Below are 21961 nucleotides of genomic sequence, written 5' to 3'. Positions count from 1 at the left end.
TTGTTCATCACCTAAAGTGGGGAACGAAAGGGGCAATGCTTGGTAATGAAAACAACAGCCACTTACAAAGAACCACCACAGCTAGTACAGATGACTGCTACGTCGAATCACATTATTCTTCCCCACAGTTTCAGAGTATTACAATGGATTCTGATTTAGTGGAAGGAACTGAGTGTCAGGTGGATCTGCACTGGGCACACGTACACAGAGATATAACGTCCAATGGACACTCCCAACAATAATGCCCTGAGCATCAGCACCAAATGCATACATTCTTCATGGAGAGTGTTATATGAGATATCAATTATTATCATGAATGATTAGAAGATATTACAGCCAAAACTTTGAATCTCAATGAACTAAACTAAACTTTCCACTCCTCCAAAGATCAGATGCACCACATTAAAATGGAAGTGGATGATTGGGGAGCCAGCCCAGCAAGCTCTGAAGTTTCTCCAGAGTCCTTAAAACCTGCAGGTTCAGCAGGACTTCAGGGCGTAAGTCTCACTTCAGGTAAAAGGACAAGTGGACCTGAATCTTACTTTCACAGCTTTTACATGGGTCTAACTTCACTGAATTCAATTGACTTATTCTGGATTTACAGTGATGTAAGATAAGAATCAGACCTGAACTCACCCCCACTCATAGTCTGAAAATTGTGGGCATGCTTGAAATTTACATAAAACTGGGGTTCTCTTGTACATGCTCAAAGGAAAGATTTCCCTTTTTCTTCATGTGGACTATGCAGGGGATTATATCCTACAATTACAGGAGGATGGATGGGATAATCTATCTGATTTGTGATGTATCTTATTTTGATTCTTTCAACTGCAAGTAGCTTTTACAGCAGCACCTCCTCAACTGTGCACTAACACTGCCCAGATCTACAGAAGATAGCCAGCAGAAGGTTCATCCTGGAGAGAAACAACAGATACTGGTGTTCAGAGGCTTGCAGGTAGTGATTGACTTGACTAGTTACAAACTCTTTAGAACAGCATGGACTTGAACATGATCGAGACAATAGGCATGGAAGTATCCCCGCCAAAAGAGGTAAATGGATGAGTGTGCAGTGTTAAAATACTAGGTGATGGATGCAACCTTGTCAATCCCAGAAGGATGACAGCCTAGAAGGTGACATATCCTGGTAGGATGTCTACAGCATGGTTTCTTAAGCAGAACTGTTTGTATTTCTTCCGAGGACTATGGATCCCAGGAAGCTACGCTCTCATTTCTACAGGCTTGGCAGCAAGTGGTTTCCTTCTCTTTTGTCCTTTTGCCAAGACAATGTAATCCAAAGCCTTTTGGTAGGACAAGAGCGATCTGGACCAAATCCATCCGAGTTCTCAGAGCAAATTAAAAATTTACTGTGTTGAGACTTTTTCTGTGGCACATTTGACTTCCAGAAAGAAGTACTCAGTCCTATATTAGCTCAACAATAATGGAGTGAATATACGGTTGAATGTGTGTTACTGCCAAAAGGTACAAAACATAGAGATGTTGGGGAAAGACCATCTGAAACATAGAAGGTATTCAGGGGCCTCTAACAGGATTAAGAAAAGTATTATATTCTGAAGGCAGCACGCAGACAATAGCTGCCTTAAGTTTTAGGCAGAAGTGGATTGAAAAAGCAGATCCACTATAATTTTCAGAGACAAATCTCTGCAGTTTATCCAATCCACTATTTAAATTTCAGCACACAGCCCTCTATATACAGTAATAACCTAAATTCCATTTAGTGTTCATTTGAGCAGTCAGGATAAAGTCATTTCTTATTATCTCCCCACTGTGTAAAAAACAGCTTGAAGGTAGGCAGTCAGCAAGCATTTTCACCAAAAAGTAATTATTGTAAGTGACATTTTTACTGCTGGCATGCCATAAGGCGAACTGTGCATTTGGAAGGACAAGTTGCTGGAACAAAATGACAGGGTACTCTGTGACATTCTGACAATAACCCAAACATTATTTAGCTGGCGATTGGCTTGATGCACCACTTTTCATAAAGTCCATAGCTAAGGCTTCCGGTCCATACCAAACAAGTCATATTCAAGTTACTTATAAATGAATATCAGAACAACAACATAGGACATGTAGTAGTGAGAGGATACAACAATCTGGTTATTTTTTCTATAGCAAATTATTATAGAAGAGGAAGACAGATAAACATCAACAAAGGATTCTCTTACCACCTCCCAGAAGAGCATTTGATATCTGAGAGCCTGTTTTTACCCACAGATGAGTTGATGGGCAATAAACAGATTTGGATAGGTTGCCCAAGATCAAAGTGGCACATACTGAGACTGGATTAGCTCCTAGTTTTTCCTAATTATTAGTTTGTACAATATCTCCATTTTAAAGACTAAAAACCAGAGTATATTGGGCCTACTCTCGCTGATGTATCTTTAGGGCCTTATCCATTTCCAGGTAAAGTCAACTGCAATACTCCCACTGAATTATGCATTCAGTTTTCTGGCATCTGAAAATTTCATGCAGAATTTGGTCTTCATTTTTCTACACTGTGATTTTAACTCCTGCACAGGAATTTATGTTTTCACACAGTAATGAGCTTTTTGTGCACCAGTGGTGAAATGAAACACAAATTTGATCTACGTGAGTAATAAATCAGCTAAGCATTTGTGGCATAATACTACAATAAAGCCCTCTTATGATTAATTAATAGTACTGATTTATGAACATTGAATATTTTCTCAGAGGTAGTGTTTTAATGGATTTATTTTCAACGAGTGAACCTTGCCTATTCACAATTTGCACATTAATATGGCTTATGAAAATAAGCCACCTCTCCAGAGCCTAAATGTGTGAGACAGACACATACAATAATGTAAAGCAAGTATGTATATAAATTCATGGTAGTGAATGCCAGCTATTGTTAAGATTATAGATTTCCCTGGATGATTCTTGTGTGGTGGTTGTAGTGTTTATAACTGAATAAATAAATAAGAATGTTAGAACTGAAAAAAAAAACTCTTAGGTCTGAAACTTTCCAGACTTGGTCTTGCCTCAGAGGTGAATTTTCGTGGGTGACAGAAAAAAATCTGAAAAATATCCCTTCTGTGTCAAACATTTGTGTGTTTTTGAAAGAAAAAAAAATCAATTTAATTCCTTGAACCAATAATTCAAAAATTACATAATGAAAACAAAAAAGCCTAGGCTGGTCACCTGGCTACTACTTCGTCGTCTTTACATTCTGAGAAAAAAATGAAAAACAAAGGCCCCTGCCCTGCAAATACTCATGCTCATGAATGTGTCTAAGGTTACACATGTGCAGAAATGTTTGCAGAATTAGGGCCAAAGGTTGTGACCACTTGAATAAAGTTACTTCTGAGCATTGGCAAGGGATTATACGATCTCGCCACAATTTTATGCTGCATTTTCCACAATGTTATGCTCGTTCCACACTTACATTTATATATAAATTTTCAGCTGTGGGCACCTGAAATATGTAGCAAAACTAGATGGAGTTCAGAAAAGAGCAACCAAATTGGCAACTGAAGGGCCTGACATAGGGTGGGCTTTCAAAAGTCCTCGAGAGAGTTAGGTACCCAACTCCCATTGGCTTTTAATGGGAGCTGGGCATCTAACTTGATTAGATACTTTTGAAAATTCAACCCAGAGTGCCCAATATTACTACAAATTACGTCCCTTCAGAACGATGTTTGCTAGCAGTGGTGCAGTTCACAGCAGTGGTAAAGGCCCTAGTGTAGATCAGGCGCAGGCAGTTTTAAATATAGTATTTCAAGAGCAGAGAAGAAAACGTCACTTCCTTAGTCTCTACCATACCATCTCTATCGATATAGAGTCCCAAACTGCCTTAATTTATAATGTGATAGGGTGGCAAAGATGTCAATTAGGCCAGTGCTCAGTCGAAATGAATGCTTTTATCATTGTCTAGCACTGGTACTGGCAACCAGTGAGAAAAGTTCAAGTTTATGTCTAGACTGCCCCACAGTTCAGACTACGCAGTGTGCATACAGGTGCTCCGCAGTTACTCCCTGTGTGAATGCTGCAGGTGCAAATGAAAAGGTGCCAAGTTTGTATTAATGTAGTCTGTTTAAAGAGGACGAGGTTAATGTGAGCTACGTACCTTTTATAGAGTAGCAGCCGTTTTAGTCTATATCTGCAAGAAGAACAGAAGTACTTGTGGCACCTTAGAGACTAACAAAGGTATTCGAGCATAAGCTTTCGTTGGCTACAGCCCACTTCATCGGATGCACAAAATGGAACATATAGTAAGAAGATACACTCACACACATACAGAGAAGGTGGAAGTTGCCATACAAACTGTAAGAGGGTAATTAATTAAGATGAGCTATTATCAGCAGAAGAAAAAAAACTTTTGTAGTGATAATCAAGATGGCCCATTTAGACAGTTGACAAGAAGGTCTGAGGATACTTAACATGGGGAAATAGATTCAATATGTGTAATGACCCAGCCACTCCCAGTCTCTAGTCAAACCCAAGTTAATGGTATATAGTTTGCATATTAATTCAAGCTCAGCAGTTTCTCCTTGGAGTCTGTTTTTGAAGCTTTTCTGTTGCAGAATTGCCACCCTTAAGTCTTTCACTGAGCAGCCAGAGAGGTTGAAGTGTTCTCCTACCGGTTTTTGAATGTTATGATTCCTGATGTCAGATTTGTATGCATTTATTCTTTTGCATAGAGACTGTCCGGTTTGGCCAATGTACATGGCAGAGGGGCATTGCTGGCACATGAGGACATATCACACTGGTAGATGTGCAGGTGAACGAGCCCTTGATGGCATGCCTAATGTGATTAGGTCCTATGATGGTGTCACTTGAATAAATATGTGGACAGAGTTGGCATCAGGCTATGTTGCAAGGATAGGTTCCTGGGTTAGTGTTTTTGTTGTGTGGTTGCTGGAGAGTATTTGCTTCAGGTTGGGGGTCTGTCTGCAAGCGAGGACTGGCCTGTCTCCCAAGATCTGTGAGAGTGATGGGTCGTCCTTCAGGATAGGTTGTAGATCCTTGATGATGTATTGGAGAGGTTTTAGTTGGGGGCTGAAGGTGATGGCTAGTGGCGTTCTGTTATTTTCTTTGTTGGGCCTGTCCTGTAAGAGGTGACTTCTGGGTACTCTTCTGGCTCTGTCAATCTGTTTTTTCACTTCAGCAGGTGGGTACTGTACTTTTAGGAATGATTGATAGAGATCTTGTAGGTGTTTGTCTCTGCCTGAGGGATTGGAGCAAATGCAGTTGTATCTTAGAGCTTGGTTGTAGACAATGGATCGTGTGGTGTGTCCTGGATGGAAGCTGGAGGCATGTAGGTAAGTATAGTGGTCATTAGGTTTCCGGTATAAGGTGGTGTTTATGTGACCATCTCTTATTAGCACAGTAGTGTCCAGGAAATGGACCGTTTGTGTGGAGTGGTCTAGGCTGAGGTTGATGGTGGGATGGAAATTGGTTGAAATCATGGTGGAATTCCTCAAGAGTTCTTTTCCATGGGTCCAGATGATGAAGATGACATCAATGTAGTGCAAGTAGAGTAGGGGCGTTAGGTACCCGCATGGCCCCACAGTATGCCAAGAATAACGCTTCCTTAGCTCTCATCCCCCAACGCCCCTACTCTACTAGTCAGTAAAAGACTTAAGGGTGGCAATTTTGCAACAGAAAAGCTTCAAAAACAGACTCCAACGAGAAAGTGCTGAGCTTGAATTAATATGCAAACTAGATACCATTAACTTGGGTTTGGCTAGAGACTGGGACTGGCTGGGTCGTTACACATATTGAATCTATTTCCCCATGTTAAGTATCCTCAGACCTTCTTGTCAACTGTCTAAATGGGCCATCTTGATTATCACTACAAAAGTGTTTTTCTCCTGCTGATAATAGCTCATCTTAATTAATTACCCTCTTACAGTTTGTATGGCAACTTCCACCTTCTCTGTATGTGTATTTTATATATCTTCTTACTATATGTTCCATTCTGTGCATCTGATGAAGTTGGTTGTAGCCCACAAAAGCTTATGCTCTAATAAATTTGTTAGTCTCTAAGGTGCCACAAGTCCTCCTGTTCTTTTTAGGTACTTTTTAGTTCACGCCCACAGGATCCACAGGGGGAGTTGGTATGCACTGCTATTCACTTACAGATAGCTTATCTAATTGGCTAAAGAATGCTTTATTCACCCTCTGACTTTAAACCAAATTTATAACCCAATGGAAGCATACTAGGCTCCAAACAGGATTTGTGTCCACATGCAGCGTGGATAATAGTTTGTTAGCAACTACAGCCGTTAACAGTGTTTCATCCTTACCAGGGCCTAGGCTGACACACAGTTGCCTTCTTGTGTAACTGGTTCTTCAAAGTATTTTGCTTTGGGGGCTATCCTGTGCTACTAGTTTGGCTGGTCGTCTGTTTCTCAAGCCCTCTGTGGGTGTGTCTTCTAGGCAATCTATGCACTATGGTGTAGCTGCCCAGGTGCTCCCTGATACAAAGAGGTGCTGATACAAAGAGTTCTGCAGCACAGTAAGAATTAATATGCAAACATGGCTATGAGGGAAGAGATACTGCACTATTGACATAAACCAAAACATACAATATGTAACAAGTTAAGAGGACTGGGCAGTGTTGAGGGGTCCTAAAGAGAATATCTGTATTCACCAATAATGGGCAGTGTGAACATCAAGGATGTAGAGAATTACAATATTTAAGCTTCTATTAAGGGTATAACTAGATGTAATGGGACAAAATTAAGAAAAGAGAAATTTAGGCTACCAGGAAAAGCTTCTTGGCAGTGCTATTAGCCTGTGGAATTAGATAGCACTTTTTAAAAAAAGACTGGACAAAACTCCAAAAGATATGGTTTAAGGAACACTCTTGAACTGGTCCAGGGATGGACTAGATGATCATTACATTAATGCACTTTTTGAAAAACAAGGAAGAAAACCGGGGGCTTGTGTTAGCATATAGACAATCACAGTTTTTAGAACCACAGCTGAGATAATTTTAGAAGATTATTTTTAAGTTAAATCAAATTTTAATTTATATAATTAACACTCGCATCCTGGCAGGTTTTTAAGACACCATTGTACACCACCAAGCCCTCTTTAAAAACCTGATTTTTCTGTGTTGCCATAGCTCACTACTTCTTCAGAAATCCATATTGATTTAAGAATACAGTAACTGTTAAAAAAATTATCTTCAGTAACCTTATTACTAAAGCAGCTTGTGTGTAGGAACAGTTTTATTAATGAGTTCCTGAAGATTAAACAAATATCTGTCATAAAAACATCCTACCAAGATACCAAAAACAAAACTTGTGTTTAAATTGCCTTATTGTAAGCAAAAATTTATCATTATATGACAATTTTTCACCGATTCAATGCTTCTAAGAGGTCCTAACTTCGTTATTATTGTAACATCTTTGCTGATGCTCCAGTCAGTTAGAGACTAGAGCTCATCATGCTATCACCATCATATTCGTTTGGTCCTCTCTCCACCTCAAGCTTCTTAACAAACTTAGATAGAGTATGCAGGTACTTCTATGAACGTGTTCAGTGTCTTAACCTCATTTGCCCCTGGATATACAGCTTAAACCAGGTGCAACAGCATACATATGTCCAGTGTACATCCTGTTCTGTACTGAAGAATATTCCCCCCTCACTAAACAATGTGGACATTCATTTGCTAGGGGCAAGATACTTGAGGGGTTAATATCTGGATTCTTTTTCTCATAAGAAAGGCCAAACCATCACCAGTCATATATGTTGGTATAGCAGATTGCTCTTCATCTTAACAGAAAGCGGCTGAATGGACTGTCCCTGCGTGTTACTGTACTAAATGCAAAACCGTTCTGGAGGAGTACTGGCTAAAGTACTGAAAGAAAATGCCATTTAGATTATACGCAACAATATTATAAAAGCTATTAAGGTATATTATTTTACACATCCTCATAATCTCTTCATACTGCTTTACTTAATTTGTGATAAAATTGTTGAGAAAGGGTACTTAATGTAGGACAGTCAGTAAAAGTAATTTATCATCTTCCCGCTTCGGTGCTCATGTTATCAGCGAACTCATTTTCTGCATTCATCATGCAATCAACCTATTATTTGCATATTAATCAGGCAGTGGACCATGAAAGAGCTGCATCCCAGCCAAATGCTGCACTATCTCAGGAGGAACACTCAGTAATTATCATACATCAGTGTTATGATGTGGTAATTGATTATAACATCTTTCTGTTGCCCCTGGGGAGTCCCACTGCTAACCCAGCTTCAGCCATTCTGTGCAGTTTTCTCTCTGACAATTAGAGAAACCATTGCTGTCCTTTTACTAGATTTTTTTTACCTTTACAATAAGCAGTTTTAGAGCATTTCCAAGTTACCTTTAAAACAAAAACAAAAAACCTTCACAAGAAAAATAACTGTCTCAAAACAGGAGATTAAAACACAATTGTATTCATTCCTGCTCATCCTCTCTCTCTCAAGGTCTTATGGATTTTTAGGTGCTGATCTTGCTTGCATAATACCAGTAAACAAAATAAAATGTTGAAACTTCACTAGATTGTAATTGTAAAGTTCGTACAAAGAACAGTTTAGCTACTTTATTTAGGTGCCAAATGACAGGCTAATTTTGGTCCTCTTGTAAAGGACAAATGAAACATCTACTAGTTCCAACTTACTCTATATTTAGGATATAAGTTCCAAAAGAGAAAAGGAGAAAAACAAATGTAAAACAAAACTGAAGTTACACTAAGACTAAAGAAATTACTTGTTCATCTGTGTGAAAATATGGAGAGTGGGAGGGGGCAGCTTCCATCACCTTTACACATCCCAATATTTCCTTAGAAAGCAAAGGTATTAGGGAGGGTGCTGTGGTGGAAGAAGTATCTGGGAGGTGGATCTGATGAAGCTTTTTAGGAGACAGGAGCAGCTAGGGTATGTTTTATAATGTTAGGATAGGGGAAGGAGAAGTGGAAGTAACAAATTGCAAAGCTAAAATTTTTTTTTTTTAAAAGGAGTATTTGTATCACCGTCCTAGTGTCTGACGTGAGATGCGCAGACTACTGATGTCCAAAGGAATTTTGCTGGTGCTCTGCATTTCTCAGGATCATGCCTTTAAAATACTATCAAATGGTGCTTAGGTTATTCTGGATGTAGAATACACTTCTTAAAGAGGGACACAGGGTTTCAAATACTATTTTTTTTTAAGAAACAAATTTCCTTAAATTTATTATTAGTACCACCTTTGATCATTAAAACTGTAAGAATTTTAAATATCAAATTCACTTTATTTATATTCTTTGTTTAATTTTTGCATTTCACTCAGCTCGAACAATGAAAATAGACCAGTCAGTTTCAGTTTTCTTTATACATGATTTCTAGTCTATTTAACTTTATGGTTCCCACACAGTAGCATTATATTTCAACATTTGGTCTGTAGGGGAATGTTGACCTAGAAAAGAAATGGTTTCCATCAGAATTAAAATAATCATAGGAACAATCTTCTGGATGACTTTACAAATTTTAAAAAATCTCAAATATCTATCAAATTAGATTCGACACATACATCTTTTCTTTTCTTCCTCTGCACTGAAACAAAAGGGACAGCCACAAGGTAACTTGGAGGATACTTAATTTTCCAGTAATTTTCAGTTTTCTCTTCTTGGAAATGATTTTACATATTTATCAATCAAACACACAGCTCCTTATAATCTAAACCTGATTTAATTATAATCTGGTTTATAATCTGTTACTTTCCACCACAGAATGTTTACTTCATGTTAAGACTAGTTCCTGGGAAACATACCTGCCTTAGAGCTGTATCCTCCTTATGGATTGGAAGCAATGACCTGTACATTTGGAGCATATACTTTCTATTCAATAACTCAGGAAGGAAACAGTCCATCTGTTTTATGCAGTCAAAGCAAGGTAATTCTCACCCACCTCAACAGTATTTTACTAAATTGCCAAGCAACCTAAAGTTGTAGTTTGCCTGTATCCATTACCATAGCCAAGGGGATGAAATAGATTAATACCCTCTTTCCCCCCCGATAAGCACTCTTATGTGACCAATCCCAGAAGCCAAACCCTTGTAGCTTCCTATGAAGAGACATGTGCCTCACTTCCCTTCAAGCAACCAAAAACCCAACATGACTCCTCGCCAGCAGACAAACCCTCCCATCACTGAGAGACAAATGCCTTATCCTAGTGATAAGTACCCTTCCTGACCTCTTTTGCAGCTGCCAAGCCCTCCAGACTCCCTCTCAATATAGAGGAAGGTGCCTGACCCTTCTTCTCAGCTGCCAAACCATCCAGAGCCCTATCTCCCCTCTCCCCAAGCTGTCAGACCTTTGGACACCACAACACAAATACTAAGGCATCCTTTATGTCAAAACTGCTTGCTGATTTAGGGTCAGTTACTCTTACATTCTGGTTTTCAAAATATGAGATCATTCTTTCATACCCAGCTCCTCCTGGAACTAGCAGCTGGCTGTAGGATCCACTGACTGTTTGTAAAGAGGGAGGGTCAGAGAATCGGGGCTCTCTTATCACAGAGGGAAGATCCCCTCCAAAAAAAGGGAGGGATGGGGAAAAACATAGATGAATGATTAAGAATATAAAGAAATTGAGAGAAATGAGTGTTTGTAGTCTATCATATTTAACAGACCAGATCTTCACTCTGAACTAAGCTTGGAAAGAATATGTACCAAGGAGGTCACATGGTTTGCTTGATCTTAAAATACTTTTGATCTAATGAATTATAGCAAACTATTCCAGAAGCAAAGTTTTCATCAACAATTTTGGACTATTGCAATCCCTTAAATAAAGAACTGTAAGCACTATGCTGATCTAGAAATATCTCAGTGCACTGACATTGTGCTAATTGGTACTTTTCCATAACTGCCTGACAAAAACAGCAGTGGTAACAGTACAACTAATTAAACTTTTCATCTTCAAACTTTATACATATTCACTAATTAATTATGAGAAGCATCCTGTGAAGTAGGTATTATCTCAATTTTTACAAATGGAGAAACTGAGGCAGAGAGCCTTTATGACTTGCCCAAGTTTACTGAGGGAATCAGTGACAGACAAGTTCTAGAATGCCTGAGTTCCTGGCTCCCAGTCTTGTGCTCAGACCATAGGACAGCTGATTTATGGAGTCCACACAGCCTGACCAAAAAAAGAAAAAATATAGGTTGCAATGGATTATTTGCAGTTCTTCTAAAAATGAAGATATAGACCCACATTCACTATTTAAAATAAATTAAGATCAGCTTCAGGGTATTGCACGAGTTCCCTTTCCTCCATTTAAATAGGGAAAGAGTGTTGTCACCAAGTTACTACATTACATCTACAATGAATCTTTCCTTATAATGTTGGTGCTCATAATTACAGATTTTATAATGCCAAACACACTTTTATACCTGTAAGGTAAGGACCACAGTGAGGAGGGAATTGTGTTGCAGAAGTTTTGATCATTGTTTACCTAGTGTATGTGGACTCAAAATAAAAATGAGTGGGAAAGGGTTTTAACAGGTGAAATTCTAGGTTAACATGCATAAAAAAAGATCAACACTTGTATGATAAAGACATCTCCTATGCTAAAGGGTCTTTGAAAAAGAATAGCAGGTAGAGTTTCAATAAAATCAATTATTTACTAAGCATCAATAATACACACACACAGAGCTATAGGCACGCAAAACAGATTGTGACTAAAAGAAGAATTCTAGAAAAGAAACAAATGAAACTAATGTTCTAGCAATGCTGTCCATGTTATATTAAGAGTCAACTTTAATTCCAACTTTGCACTGCATTTCAAGGTCCCAATAAAGTGCATTGGATAGTGATTCTCCTCGCTTTATTGATACTAGAAAAGTTACCAGGAACGTTGTCATGGTCCAAATTATCAGGGAAATAGCACAGAATTTAACCATACACATTAGACAGACTATAGCAGCTGCCCTTGTGAGGTACCAGTTGAAATCAACACAGCTTGAAATCAACACAAACTGGGGCCAATTACTTTAGAGCTGCAAACTCAGTATGCACAAATGATGTGGAAACTTAACCAATTTGCCTATTAAAATTACATTTTAGAGTTAGCACAAGAGGCTTGAGTCTGTTGAGTTATCCATACACTCTGAGGAACTAACTAAAAAATTCTATTCTGATCTGGCTCACACTGATAAGAGATGGCATTTATATTTTTATTAGCCTCTTTAACCAAAGTTTAAAATAAGTAATTGAATTTAACCTACTTGTGTAAGGAATTCACGCCTGCTATTCTGAAACCTGTCATTAGTCTTATGACTCTTACGTCAAGAGATCCCCCTTTCTTCTCCATTTTATTGGCCATAAAGTCATATTCATCAGAACCATTTCAAACCATAAACAACTTTGTTAACCGAGAATGCATTCTCACAGAACCCAGTATCTCTTGCTACAAGGAGATATTAGCCTGTTTCACAGATAAAAAAATCCAAATTTGGAATGGACTCAGGAGCAGAGGAACCAATGTCCATGTACATTAGCACATGGGTCTAACTATAGAAGTTCTCAATAGATTGGTCTGAGCTACCTACTGGAACACCTCCTATAACAGTTGTGCTCCTCTGGAACTATAAAGCCATGCACAATAAAGGTAAGAATCATGAGAAAGGGCACAGAGTTTTTTTCATGTCCCGCTTGAGGCTATCAAACTCCTTTCCTCAAGAAATCAGAATCTCACTACTTCCAGAACAAAAGAGTAACACTCATATCTTTGCCTTAGTTTTCTCACAACAGTAATTAGAACAAGACCGTAAACAATATCTAATAACTCTGTTGCTGCGTAATAGGGAGATTGACCCAATCCACAATTAACTACCTGTTAGCCTTTGTTATTGAAAGATAACACAGTGATGAGCATGGTATGAATAGAGATAGACAGATGAGATATTTGGCTTTCCTGTCATTCTGCAATGCAAGAACTATCATCAGATCTGGAGTAAACTTTGTACTCGTCTTTGGATTTTTCCATACTTCTTTCCTAAGGGATGATAAAGATTAATCGTCCCTTGTTGTTACAATTTTTTTTATTTTGAAAGGAAAGGTTTTATGTAATATTTCAGTAGATCTAAATACAGTAAATCTTTGGTTTTTAAATCACTAGGTGGTACTCAATTATCTCAAGCAAGATTTTGATTTAAAAAACAAGCTTTGATTAGCTCCCCATTTTATGCAGCTATAATCCTTTCTTCAATTCCCATGAGCATTACTACTGCTAAACAGCATGAAGTTAGGAATGATGGATGGTACCCAGAAAGGAAGACAAACAAAAGGGAAATTCAAAATCCCCTGAGATCACCCGCAGCTGTACTGACAAACGAAGATTTCCACATTAGGTCATACGAAGACCCTAACAGAAACACATACCAAAAAGACATGAAAATCTTTAATGTAGTATATGGACACTATATGACCTTCACAAAGGATAAATACAGAAGTGAATTAAAAATTCAACATTCTTGGGAATATCAAGATAATCACCAGAATTGGTACATAAGACCATGGTATCTTTAGTTGGTAAAGTTTTACAGACACTCAGTAAAGAAAGCAATCCAAATAAAACCAATACAGGAGCTACATACAATACAAGTGTTCAAAACACTCAACCATATACACGTCCTAATATTTATTGCAACTCTCTAATACTAATCTATCTTTGACCAACAAAAATGCACCTAAATAAGGGCCAAATTCATTAAGAAAAAGAAGAAACATGCTGATGCAGTTGGGTGACATTAATTCTGAATTTTTTTTCCATATGATTTGGTCCATGTTGTTGACACATACCTCATTAAAAAGACAGATTTACCCAAAGGCAAAGGTAGAAAGATACATTAAGAAAATGTTAGAAATAACATACTGAATTTCTTTTTCACCACTGGAAGTATAGATACAATTTGCGTGTAAAATGCATTCAGCAGAACTTGTGCAAGGATCTTCTGATTACTAGACTGATGCTTAAAGCTCACAGACACAGAATACAGAAGAGTATCCGATTATATTTTGGTATCAGAGGCTATTCTTGCAAATACTTAAATGTGTTAAAGGTTTGGACCCTTTTTTGTTTATTTATCATATACAAACATGTAGATTTATGATCTTATATCATACAGAAAAGTCCTGAATGTTAAAAAAAAGTTACATTCTCCTTGATTTTTTCTTTAGATATGTCTTGCCTTCATTGGTTTTGCTGGAAAACTCCTTGAAGGACAATCAAATTAGAGTTGGAGCATTTACAGCCCTCAAGTAGAGGGGTGGGATGCTGAATCTTTCACAAACACAGCTTTTCTACCAACTGTTTGCCACGCATTTGAATTAAAATATAGGAGGCAACAAAAACGATCAGATTACCCTTCTCCTCTCAACTGATCATGCTTTACTCTCTTGTTATCTGTGATGTGATAAGCCTATTAGTTCTACAAATATAAAAGGGAAAACAAGAAATGAACTTCTAATTCTAAAAATAAACAATTTTATTCATGTGTTTATTTTTAATCATAAAAAGAAAGCCATGGACACAATCCCATCTTTTTCCTTATTTGCAGGTCACCTTTAAGGCAAGAATAAAGGGTGGTAATCAATAATATGCTCCAATCAGGTAATAAAAACTTAGCACTTTGCAAAATATTAGCTCAAGGACAGTAACTGACAGACTAGGTGGGGATGTGTAGCAGTGGAGCAGAACCTCACACTAACTCATCTAAACTTCCTGAAGGAAATAACCGTTAGCTACTAGCTATCCTCCTGGGAACCCATGAGTTGATCAGACTGCAATACTGTAGGTCAGTATTTCAACCCTTTCTTAATTACTGTTAGGGACCAGAAAAATGATTAATAATAAAAATATAGACTTTTCCCCTTCCCTCCCATTTGAAACCCTACTATTTTTAAATGACCTATTAAATGTATTATTTATGATATTTTCTATGTTTTCTTAAGTGTTTATATATATTTTTAAATTAGAATTGTGACTTGTGTCAGATGAATGCTACAGAAAAGTAGATATTGCATACTTTCATGAGCAGCAGTGTAAAAATGCCTCAGGAAATTTACGTTCTTTAAATACTTGTAAGTAACAATAGCTCTGTGATTGCAAAGACTGTTCCTCATTTTATTCATGAAGATTTTATTTTCATGGTTGATTTTAACGCTGACATTTTGCCTGTATTCAGTCCATTTTCATCTAACTCCTGGGGAAAGTTTAGAGAATTTCTCAATATGAGAAATAAATAAGTTTAGAACCACAACTGAGGGTGAAAAAATATATCAACAAATAAGGCAGTTAAGGTATGTAGGTCATATTACAAATGAAACGCTTCTGTTTTACAACCTAATACATCTCACTGTAAGAGTCTCATAGTAAGGGAAATGGTGGAAACCCTGTTATTTAGGGCATTTTACCTAAACTGGACCAATTATCAGCAAAAGGTACTGTGTTACAACTGCAAGGAGATGGACAAGATAACCTAACAGGTCCTTCCTTTCCATTCTGAACTCCTGTAATTCTCTCATTTATAGCACCTGATCATCTTGCAACCACAGAACACAATTATTTCTCTAGCCTGGATACAGTATAAATGGCTTACATCAGTTAACTGTATAACTGGCTACATAGTGTGCGTGGGTAGAATTTGGTATCAAGCAGCAGGAACACAGCTGGTTTATACTTGGGCTCCCTACTGTAATGGTCATCCTCAGAAACATCTTTAAGCAATTCACTTGCATTTTTCACACATCTCTGTTATGTTTTAGTGAAGATATGGGAGAGTGAGTTGCATATTTAGCAATCTTCCTCAACTTTAAATTAGAAAGCTGGTTTAAAACCATAGCTGAGGGTGAAAAAAATATACCAACAAATAAGGCAGCTGAGGTATGTAGATCATATTACAAATGAAACGCTTATGTTTTACAGCCACTGTTACTTCTCAAATTGATATACTATGGTAAAAAAAAAAAAAATACAGTGCGAATGATCTCAGATCACAATCTTCCAGCCTAATGTATTCTGTTAAATGCTTGCATTTTCAAGATCTGCCATAGCAACACAGAGGGATGAGGAGTTAACTGTTAATAAAAAACCCTTAAGGTGCTCCTGCATGCTATAACAACAAAACACAAGAATCCTTTGGGCATCAAGGCAGCAGAAACAGAATAAAATGTAGTGAATTACTTTACAGCAAATCATTTGAAGCCAGTTGATTACCTGAGCTTGCACATCCCTGCTGTAGGGAATCCTGCAGTGATGTCACCGAGAGGAGGACTAAGTAAGAGAGAACAGTAAAATCAGGGAACAATAAAGGAGACTCCCAATCCCCCAAACAAGGCAATAACTCCAATTCTAAATAGATTTAACAATTAGTCAAATGTTGATCTCAGTTACAACCAAGTGAAGGCAAAATCTGCCTTGGTATTACTAAAAACAACCACTAGATATTTGATACTTCTAAACAGTATAATAAAAACAATGGTAAAAAACAGAATTAGAACCACCACTTCCCTCTTTAAAACTTAATTCTTTTATCTGGTTACATGGATCAAAATTCTTCAGAGAACTTTAGAAACAAGTAATTCCTATTAAAATGTGACTGAATTTAACTTTCACATTTTTCTAGACATTTATCCAAAGTTGCTTGATTTATATGCTGTATTTATTCATAAACTCCATTATCTTAATTGGTAACTCATCATCTCCTGCTTACGACTTAAGCAGAAAACTAATCCTTCTGTGTAAAATCCCAGTGAGTCCCTTAACAACAGGTTGTGAAGTTGAGGTGGGCAATTCTACTTACACAAATGGCAGAGCTAACTTAAGAAAAAACTCTCGCTTACTGCAATTTAAAAATAATTCCTCTCCTTCAATGCCAACAACATAGTGGAATTTTAATTACCTTGTCCTTGTTGCTGTCCTTGTGCAGGCAGGACACACTGTCCCAGCTCACCATTCAACCAGAGTTGCATGCGAATAAATGGTTCTCTGCCTTTTTGCGTCAATTTACTCCATGGCTTTGGCCTGGAGAGCATGTCACTGACACTCCCTTGAGATAGGCCCAACACCTGAAATGAAGCAACCAAGAATGGCATATTAGCACATTTTATTTCGGGGTGGGTAACTTCTGTGATATACTTCCTACCAGCATGTTGCTAATGTCACATGTATATTAATCATTAACCAGAAAGCACATGGGGAGCCTTCAGTTACAAATGCACATTTTATAAGTAAATGGAAATGTGTGTGTGTGTGTGTGTAAATATTGAGTTAAGGAAGGAGTATGTGTTCTTCCTACAGGAGAAAACACCTACAAGAGCACAGGGAGCTGCATAACACACTGTATAATGTAATGTCATCAGTTCTAACTGGAGAATCAGAGACCTGGTCCTAGCAGGTAAATAAAAACAGGAAACGATTTTCATGTATTTTGTTTTAAAATAAACATACCTGAAACTTTCAAATTTACCCATCAATTGTGCTAATCACTTAAATCTTTAACAGCTTCATTTTGTACACGTTAGCTCATCTTTAACAATGAACTGCAACTCTACACAATAGTTTAAGAGAGGAAGTGTAGACAATTAAAACTATAGGAGGAATGTAGATAGGCAGAATGTAATTAGCTGACCTGGAATTCAGCCAGGACACTTGAGTTTAACATCCATTGTTTTAGGAAAGCTCCATGGAATATCTAATGACCCCAAGTGGTCAAGCTCTTAGTTTTACAACCTATTTGAAACATGGTACTTTTAGTAGCATAATGTACCTAGTATCCTGCTGGGACATAGATTCAGTACCAAACCAGAAGGAATAGTGCCACCTGCTGCATCACCAACACCACTTCTTGTAGCTTTAGATGTTCCCTTGGTGGTCTTCCATCCAAGTAATGACCCAACCTGACTCTGCTGAGCTATGAGATCTGAGACCATTAGAACTCTGAGTGTTGTAGCTTCAGAATGCTACATTATACAAGACGTATATGCATCACCAAGGGCTCACTTAAAAAAAGATACTAATGCTAACTGGGAGGCTGGACACTTAAGGGCTAAGCAATGACTATATAAAGAATTCTTAACTAAAAATATAAAACTGAAGAGCAGAGAGAGTTCCAAATCCCCTTATATTATTTTTAAATATTAAACAAGAAATTTCAGGTTTCCGGAGTCCCTTAACCTTCACTTACAAAAATCTGTTGCAAGGATATTACTCAAATAGTCCATGAGTTCACTTTAGCGCAGTGGTCCCCAAACTTTTCAGGGTCACCCCCCCTTATCCAGTCCACACACCCCAGTTCCCCCAGGAGCCAGAGCCGCAGCTCCCATGGGGGGTTGGGGGGGGTTAAGACTGGGGCTGCAGCTGGGGGGGCAGGAGGAGGATCTGGAGCCAGGAATGGAGCCGAGGCCAGGGGCCAAGGTTGGGGCTGTGGCAATGGGCTGAGGCTGCCCCACAGTTTGGGGACCACTGCATTAGTGTCTCAATATATGTTCCAACTTAAAATGAACGTAGTTGAGGAGTGTGACAGATATTATAACCACATGCAATATTGTTGGGGTCCATTTGTTTTAAACGAATAGTTTATATATATATATGACTGTGTTCTGCTTCATGGGACAGGGCTACCACAGCTCCTCCAGGAATTCAATCAGCCAGATTGTCATTTTCCCCTCCCCACCACCCCAATAGGTAAGTAAAGTCTCCTGGGGAAGCTTGCACATAATAGCTGAAACTAGATTCCCCAGAGACCAACAGACAAAGAAAGAACTTTTTGATAAATAGCCTGAGTTTAAACTGACTCAGGACCTTCTGTCTAGGTGTGGGAGGGCAATCTTTGTGGAAGGGTTAGCAGGGACAGACCTACTAAGCCCTCATAAGACTGATGGGTGACCTCTGGTTAGTACATAGGAACTTTTACTGTTTTAGTATGTTTTTTTTCCTGTATTGCTTGCATCTTAAGAATAAATGTGCTTGATTATAAAGAGCTGTGTAGTAACTTGTAACTACAGGCAATTATATATATGTTCATAACCTTTACAGAGAAAGGAAAGTGGAGACCCTGGCCTGTTTAGGTAGCCTGGCTTGCTGAGAATATTACAGCGAAGTACGGGAACTGTGTCCAAGAGGTGATGATTGGGAGCCAGAAACTGTTAAGTGGGTGTTCTTGGTGGACCACAGAGGGGGAATACACATGCAGTTGCCCTGAACTGTGAAAAGAAGAAATTAGGTTTGTGTTCGTACTGTAAGCTATTGAAGAAGCTTTACGTATAGAAGTTAGAAGCTAGAAAATCTGTGCAATGTCATAAGACACGACTCATACCTTTCACTTGTAAATGTATTTTGTAACTATTGAATGAAAAAGAAATGTTGTGCCTTTATGTGGCAGATTCCCATCCCCATGCATAACAATATAGCACTACATGTTTAAAGTGTTAGTGTAATGAAAAATCAGTTCTTTACCTTTTCCCCAAAGATCCTTTGGCAGATGCCATTCTTTGCTAGCTTTTCTTTGACCTGACGAGTTAGTTCTATTGTATCCACTTCCTGGTACATGTAAATCTCATACTGCTCAGGTGTCAATGGAGGAACTGAGGGTTTGGATGGCTTTGATATAGGTACAATAGGAGAGGAAGGAAGGGGGCTATTTTGTGGTGTCTCACTGCGGCTTGCCCCAGTAACGCTCAATTCAGAGCTCTGGGAATATGGAGATTCAGCATTTGGCCACTCCTTCCAGTATTCTGAAGAGGATGGTCCTTGGAGTTGGCTACGATCTGACCTTGTCTGGTTGCTGACCTTTTCTTTTCCACTGCTGGCTTCCTCGACCTTTGTATCTTCAGAAAGAGTGGTATTTCTTCTGTCATGCTGAACAGTGTTCCACCAATGGTCCTTCCAAACACTACTACGTCCCAATTCATTTTTAACATGCCTCAGCACACCCTGTGCAGAATCAGTTATTCCATGAAGCTCTAAAACTGGTGTTTCTTGGTGCTCCTTTTTTAGCCCAGAGAGGTTCTGCAATGCAGATATATTAGAATCCATGACAGTTGAATGTTTCTTCAGTGACAAAGCCAGTGGAGAATAACTGGAAACTGATGACATTGCAGGTGTAGATATTAGTTTTGGGGACAAGATGGAAATGTCGGCTTGAGACAAAGGTGGTGTTTTTAAGGCAGGTTCAAGGGCAGCCTGCTGTGCTTCCATTTCACGTCGGGCTTGTTGCAGAATGGATCGAATGGCCTCATCAGAATTGCCACTGCTAGATGCAGAAGGTGGCTGAGCCGGCTCAGCTGTGAAAACAAACCAAAGATGAAATGTAACACTTTTTATATAATATACACATTCTTCTAACATCAGTGTCACTGTAAATGTTTCCCAACAAACCTGTGAGGGAATAGACGGTCTGCAGTACATTTTTACATATATAAAATCTTATTTTCTCTAATCAAAGAAGATAATTTTCAAGAGTTATGCCCTGGAAAATATTTGCAGCCACACATGTGCACACACACACGCAAACTGCATATGTATAACTGATATGCGTTGCAAACATTTCCAAATATACAGCTTTGAAAAACTGGCCCTATTTCCCTCTCCCCTCCCCTGCAAAACATATACTTCCCCAAAAGTGACATTAACACTTCATGGTCCCAGCAACATTTACTTAAGCATTTGGTTCTCAATCTCCTCCAAATGAATCATGCACAAATAAAGTCCAGGTCATCCAGCTGCACTGCTAGTGTCCTGTTACAACAAAAATAATCTGGTATGGTTAATCCTTCTACTACCCAAAACAGAACTGGAAATTTGAAAACTCAAGGACTTTTACAACAAATTTAATTCCTTTCTTTCCCTGACTACTCAGCTTTCTCTCTCTCTTTTTCCAAACCACTGAATGAAATGTCACTAAAAAGAACACGATTATTCAACAGCTTTCAAAAATAAGCGTGCTGTCCAGTCATAGTGGTCTGCATTGCCAAGCAGAAGCTCTAGGAAGAACTCTTGATCTCTACCCTGTATAGAGCCAATGGGCATCAAAGAAGAGACACAGAGTCCAACTGAAGGGTTTTAGTGGTGAATCAGTGCTGATATGGCCTTCTTCAGCCAACGTATGCAGCAGCAGAGGTTGGAATTCCAGAGGAGACTCCAGTGTACTCTTCTGCAGGGTCAGGAGATTTGGTAGGGTGGTCCTGCATTTGGATTTATAGCAGTCTCCACTGAGACCTGAGTTGAAGATGAATTCCAAGGCTTAAAAATCCCATTATGGAGGTTGGGCAATGTGATGCACCTGATCTGACTAAAGGAGCTGTGCACTTCAAGAAGCGGCCATAAATGAAAATAAATAGGGTTAATATAATTATGATATTATCCTATAATAATACTGTGAGTCAGCTATGCATGTTTTCATTCTGCTACCCTCTGTCCCTTCTCCTTCATGCCCCACAAAATAAATCAGAAATAAGGACAAGGGAAAAAAGTTAACAGGGATGCCTCTTTTGCTTTAGCTAACTATTTCTCTCATAGGAAGTTTTAGGCTTAATTAATTAATGTCTGCAAAGCACTTTGAGATCCTCATATGAAGTGTGTTGCAGAAGAATATAGTAATTAATCTGTTTTAAATTACTGTATCTATTCCACATTTAGACACCTAATAACTTGTTCTGTTTACTAAAAACATCTTTCCATTACTCCTGCAGATATTTTTTGCCATGTGATTTGTTTTAATTTCAAAGCTGAATATCCAAAGTAATAAACCAATATTTATTTATAAAATTAAATTTAATGCAAAGCACTTTCTAGTGCAGTGCCAACTCCTTAAGTGGATATACAGAATTGGAGAATTAGGTAGAAAGTTTTGATAGCTGTCAAATGCATGGAAAATTACACAGTGGGAAGATAACCTGGACATGTGCATTGGAAAAGGAAACACTGTTTGAACTGGCATGACCATTTTGA

General features: G+C 38.3%; 1 protein-coding gene and 1 long non-coding RNA gene across 11 annotated transcripts in view; one reads left to right on the top strand and one right to left on the bottom strand.

Moving 5' to 3' along the window:
- CUX1 (cut like homeobox 1) overlaps positions 1 to 21961 on the bottom strand; it is a 402508-nt gene that overhangs the window by 81970 nt on the left and 298577 nt on the right. For 8 of the 10 annotated variants that reach the window (XM_073315641.2, XM_073315642.2, XM_073315643.2 and 5 more), the window contains 3 exons: positions 19469 to 20295; positions 16914 to 17079; positions 16229 to 16285 (listed from right to left, as the gene is read on the bottom strand). The exons of the other annotated variants lie outside the window; for them this stretch is intronic. In XM_073315641.2, the coding sequence (XP_073171742.2) occupies positions 16229 to 16285; positions 16914 to 17079; positions 19469 to 20295 (1050 nt within the window). The remainder of the gene's footprint in view (positions 1 to 16228; positions 16286 to 16913; positions 17080 to 19468; positions 20296 to 21961) is intronic. 10 annotated transcript variants of the gene reach the window in all.
- LOC144929524 (uncharacterized) overlaps positions 1 to 21961 on the top strand; it is a 169614-nt gene that overhangs the window by 137742 nt on the left and 9911 nt on the right. The window lies entirely within an intron of this gene.

This window comes from Lepidochelys kempii, chromosome 17, assembly GCF_965140285.1.
Source record: "Lepidochelys kempii isolate rLepKem1 chromosome 17, rLepKem1.hap1, whole genome shotgun sequence".
Classification (NCBI taxonomy): domain Eukaryota; kingdom Metazoa; phylum Chordata; order Testudines; family Cheloniidae; genus Lepidochelys; species Lepidochelys kempii.
This window is presented reverse-complemented; position numbering and strand designations above follow the sequence as displayed.